Raw genomic sequence first — 4,720 nt, forward strand, 5'->3', positions numbered from 1 at the left:
ACAAAAAAAAAAAAAAAAAAAAAGAAAAAAAAGAAAGAAAGAAGGAAAGAAAAAGAGAGAGAGAAATCACAGAGCTGCTAAGCAGAGGCACTAGGTCTCACACAGATCTGTCTAACCTCAGGTGGCAGGAGGGAGAGCAGGTGAAGAGGAGGTTACAGGCAACTGCAACAGGTGAACCCAGCACTGAAGCCTGAGCCTGAGCTATGACCTCTGTGCCCCCTTTTAGTACCAGTCCAGGCCCCAGAGCCCTGCTCACTGCAAGTGCACAGAAAATGTCTGCTGAATGGCTGAAGGAGCACAATCTACACTCAGGTGCTGTCTCCGTCCCTCACCTACTCTTTGCATTTGGATTCCTTTAAGCACCTATGCACAATCGACCCTGGAAGTTCAACCCACTGGCCAATCCCATGCTGATGACCGTGAGAGTGGATGACAGCAAGATATCTAACACCAACTAGAGACCCACCGTGAGCTACGGCAGCTCTGGGCTCTCTGACCCCATTCACTGTGACATAGGGACCTCAGGGAGACAGCTAAGAGTTATCTCCACTTCACACAAAGGCAGACTGATGCACACACAATTAGAGCCTCTCACCAAGTTACTGGTGAACAGAGGAAGTAGGGTTCAAACCCACATTGTGAGCCAGGCATGGTGGGTCACATGGGAGGCTGAAGCAGGAGGATCACCCCAAGTTTGAGGCCAGCCTGGGCTGCATAGTAAGTTCGAGGCCAGCCTGAACTATGCAGCAAGGTCCTGGCTCAAAAAACAAAACAAAACTACAACCCAAAAAAACACTATATTCTGGCTATCTTTTTCCTCTTCTTCTTCATTTTCTCCAGTCAAGACAGAAAAACTGGTCTGGGATTTAGCTCAGTAGTTCCACCACCTACCTTGGAAGCACCAGGTCCCAAATTCAATCCCAGTACCGGGAATAAAAAACAGAGAGAGAGAGACTATATTCTTGACCACTACTTCAGTCTCCCTTTTATCTCCCAATGCATCTATAACAGTAAATATTGGCAGATGGATCAAAATGACTTTTATTGCTTTGTTTTGGTTTGCCTTGAACTCACTATGTGGCCCAGGCTGGCTTGGAACTCCCAGATCCTCCTGTCTAAATCTGTCACGCACTGGGATTATAGGCATGTACCACCATGCCTGGCCGAGATGACATTCCTATTTAGTTCCTGCAGGCCTAAACATTGCTTAACTGTGTCATGAAGATCAACAAATACAGTGGAGAATGCCTATAATCCTAGCACCTGGGAGGTTGAAGCAGGAGGACAGCAAATTCAAGACCAGCCTGGGCTACACAGTTAAACCCTGTCTCAAAAAAAGAAAAAAAGAAAAGAAAAAACAGAAGGCCGGGTGTGGTGGCGCACGCCTGTAATCCCAGCACTCAGGAGGCTGAGGCAGGAGGATCGCTGTGATTTTAAGACCAGCCTGGGCTACATAGTGAGTTCCAGGTCAGTCTCAACTACAGAGTGAGACCCTGTCTCAAAAAACCAAAAAGAAAAGAAAGGAATCCCGAGTGCTGGGATGGGATTACAGGCATGCACCATCACGCCTGGTTCTTCTCATTTGTGTGTGTGTATCTGGTGTGTGTGTGCGTGTGTGTCATACATGGAGTTACACTCAGGGCCTTCGAAACTGAGCTGTACCACCAGGCTTGTTTTGTGACCAGGCCTCACTAAGTCACTAAGTTGCCCCAGCTGGGCTTGACCTTATGCCTTCCTGGCTCTGCCTCCCAGAGTGCTGGGGTTACAAGTGTGTGCCACCACACCCAGACAACCCTCCTCATACCTGCTTTCTATTTAGCAGCTAAAGGACAGGAGGGAAACCAGGTGGACAGGGAAGAATCCACTTCTGTTTCCAACGAAAGGAACAAGTGGGGAGGAGCATCGGTGACAGCTCCTAGAGTCTGCTTGTGCCATCATCATCACACTGGGCAACACAGGCTGACTGGACTAGAAGGGGACAGCAACTCTTGGAAAGCAGTGATTTTGGGGACAGGTGAGCCACTGCCACCCTCGTCTCAGACCATGCAAACACCTGTCACTGCTGTCTCTGCTGACCTGCCCAGGCCCACAGAGCACAATTTCCATCCAGGAAGCTTGGTTTCCATTACCATCTGAAACTGCCTTTCTGCTCCCAATGTCGTTTCATGCTTGCAGCCTGACTTTATCTTCTTTCTGTACATATGTTAGGAGGTTCCAATATGAGTAACACAAAGAGAATTTAAATTAAAGGAGGAAAAACTGCCTTCTAATTTTCACACCAAATCAGGGACTGCTTTTGCTGAGTATAGGCCAGTAAACTCATGTCTCAAGCTTTACGCACTTTACTAGTAAGCAAGATAAGACCTCAAAATTCTGCCAAAGACTTCACAGTAATAGATTTTTTTTTAATGAAAACTGTCTTTCATTGAATATATGTCCATGTGTATTCCTAATTATCAGGCTAGCACCACAATTAAGAAGGATATATGTATTACAGAATAAAGAAAAATACCAATCTTTTTAAATAACACAAATGTATCTTCAAAAATTTATACTCAAATTTTGGTTTGCCATAATGCATAATAATATTAGTTATAATGATAATATTATAACTGATAAATTAATTTTAATAAAGCCAAGAAATCCTGCAGAAGTTAGGTACACTTTAGACAACTAAATTACACCACTGACACAACTTTATTTTCTTCCATTACATTTCAGTCTGAAATAAATGGCTAACAATTAAAAAGAAGTATTATTCATATTCAGTATTTGATGTTTAAAATAAAACCTGTACTTCTCAAACAAAAACACTGCATCTTAGAGTTCGCATGCTGTCACACATTTGTAATAAAAACATCATAGAGCCAGGCACAGTGGTGCACACCTGGAATCCCAGCACTTGGGAGGCTGATGAGGCAGGAGGATCACTATGAGTTCGAGACCAGCCTGGACTACATGGTAAGTTCCAGGTCAGTCTCAACTATATAGTGAGACCCTGTCTCAAAAAAAAAAAAAAAATCACAGAATAACCCATTTGAAGTAATTTGGGCTTAAAATAATTGGCTAAAGGGTTAATTTTAAATATACTTTGTTTATTAGCGTATGTTCAGGATACATAACGAACATACTCACCATGGGGTACTGATCCATATACATGTCGCATCTCAGTCCTTTTTACTTTCCTTCCTCTCCCCTCCCTTCCATCTCCACGAGTTCTATCTCCCTGTTTTTCTATCATCTGTTATTTTGTTATTTAAATAACTGATATCTTGGGTTCTCATAGCACAACAGTAGATCCTCAAACTCCAACTGAGTGTCTATTACATGCCAGCAAGTTAAATGTTACTTCATTTGATCTTTACAGTAACTCTATGGAAATACACTGCCCTCTTTTTCTATATTCACAAAGCTTTTGTGTGTGTGTGTGTGTGTGTGTGAGACACAGTGACAAAACCATATTTGAAGCCCAAGTCAAAATGGAAGCAAGATACATCAAGTTCAGGTACAAATTCCCTATGATGAATGTTATCACTATATATCTAAAATGTACCAATAAAAAAAAAGTTGAAAAAAATTCATGTTAAACATAATATCTTTTATATTTTTCCACATCCTGCATTCTCTTATTTTATATATATATGTAAATGGAAACAAAGCTTTTATAAATAAGGCGGGGAAAAGGGGTTGGAGGAGATGAGTTAGAGGGGAGAGGTTGGAGGGGAGGGGGTTGGGGAAAAAAGAATCCAGATATATCGTGCACAGGTGAAAATTCGCTATGATGAATGTGATCATTATGTGTATCTATAATGTACCAATAGAATTAATTTTTTTAAAAAGTGGCTGCCTCCATAAAGCCCCAAAAAGCTAAAAAATTAACTGAGGTAAACCAGAGATACCAGCAGTACAGTACATTTTGTTTTGAATATTTAACAATTCCCTAAAATCTAAAGCAGTACAGCTCCATATTTGACTTACCCCATAACATTCATCGTGGTCATACAGGTGAACATAATGTAGTGTGAGCATTAGGTTTTATTATCCTCAACAGGACAAAAAGCATAAATGATAGAAATGCCCTCTACACAGCCCTACTTTGCCAAAGGGAAACACATGTACTCACCTTTGAGCAGTGCAACTGAGAGCTGATCAGTGTTCAGGTTATTGACATATTTCCCTAAATAGGTATTGAGAACCCAGGCGACAAGACCTTCCAACATGACTATTTCCTCAGGAAAAGGTACTTAAAAATCATGGATCATTCTTTATATCTCTCTCTCATGGTCACAGAAGAATCTGTAAAAGAAAAAAAAATGAAAATCAACAACAACCAAAAAAAAAAGACGATTTTCTAAGGTGATTTCCTACCCGAAGTTGCCGGAAGGTGGATGAATATACAGGACAGGCTTAACAGAGCAGGAGTAAGCAGCACTGTTAAAATACCTCATCCACCAGGGCACAGTAGCTCCTACCTATGATCCCAGCACTTGGGAGGCTGAGGCAGGAAGACCACTGTGAGTTGAAGGTCAGCCTGGGCTAAACAGTGAGTTCAAGGCCAGCGTGGACTGTATAGCAAAACTCTGTCTCCAAAAGATTAATTAATGAGTTCATTAAGGATGCCTGATTGGGAAATGGAGGGCCAAACCGTTTTGATGCAGCTGCAAAGAGTATCATTTATAAATTTTCTAAAAATCTGCAATTTGAAGTTGTGTAGCTTTTC

The 4,720-nt window shown here is 41.8% G+C and overlaps 1 protein-coding gene across 8 annotated transcripts in view; it reads right to left on the reverse strand.

Moving 5' to 3' along the window:
- Window positions 1–4,296, reverse strand: part of Vps13d (vacuolar protein sorting 13 homolog D) — a 235,713-nt gene extending 231,417 nt beyond the window's left edge. For all 8 annotated transcript variants that reach the window (XM_010628171.3, XM_010628172.3, XM_010628169.3 and 5 more), the window contains exon 1: window positions 4,124–4,296. In XM_010628171.3, the coding sequence (XP_010626473.1) occupies window positions 4,124–4,220 (97 nt within the window). In that variant the 5' untranslated portion in view covers window positions 4,221–4,296. The remainder of the gene's footprint in view (window positions 1–4,123) is intronic.
- Window positions 4,297–4,720: the final 424 nt, after the last annotated feature.

The sequence above is a fragment of the Fukomys damarensis genome, unplaced genomic scaffold, assembly GCF_012274545.1.
Source record: "Fukomys damarensis isolate Sample0158 unplaced genomic scaffold, DMR_v1.0_HiC HiC_scaffold_23, whole genome shotgun sequence".
NCBI classification, from domain to species: Eukaryota; Metazoa; Chordata; class Mammalia; order Rodentia; family Bathyergidae; genus Fukomys; species Fukomys damarensis.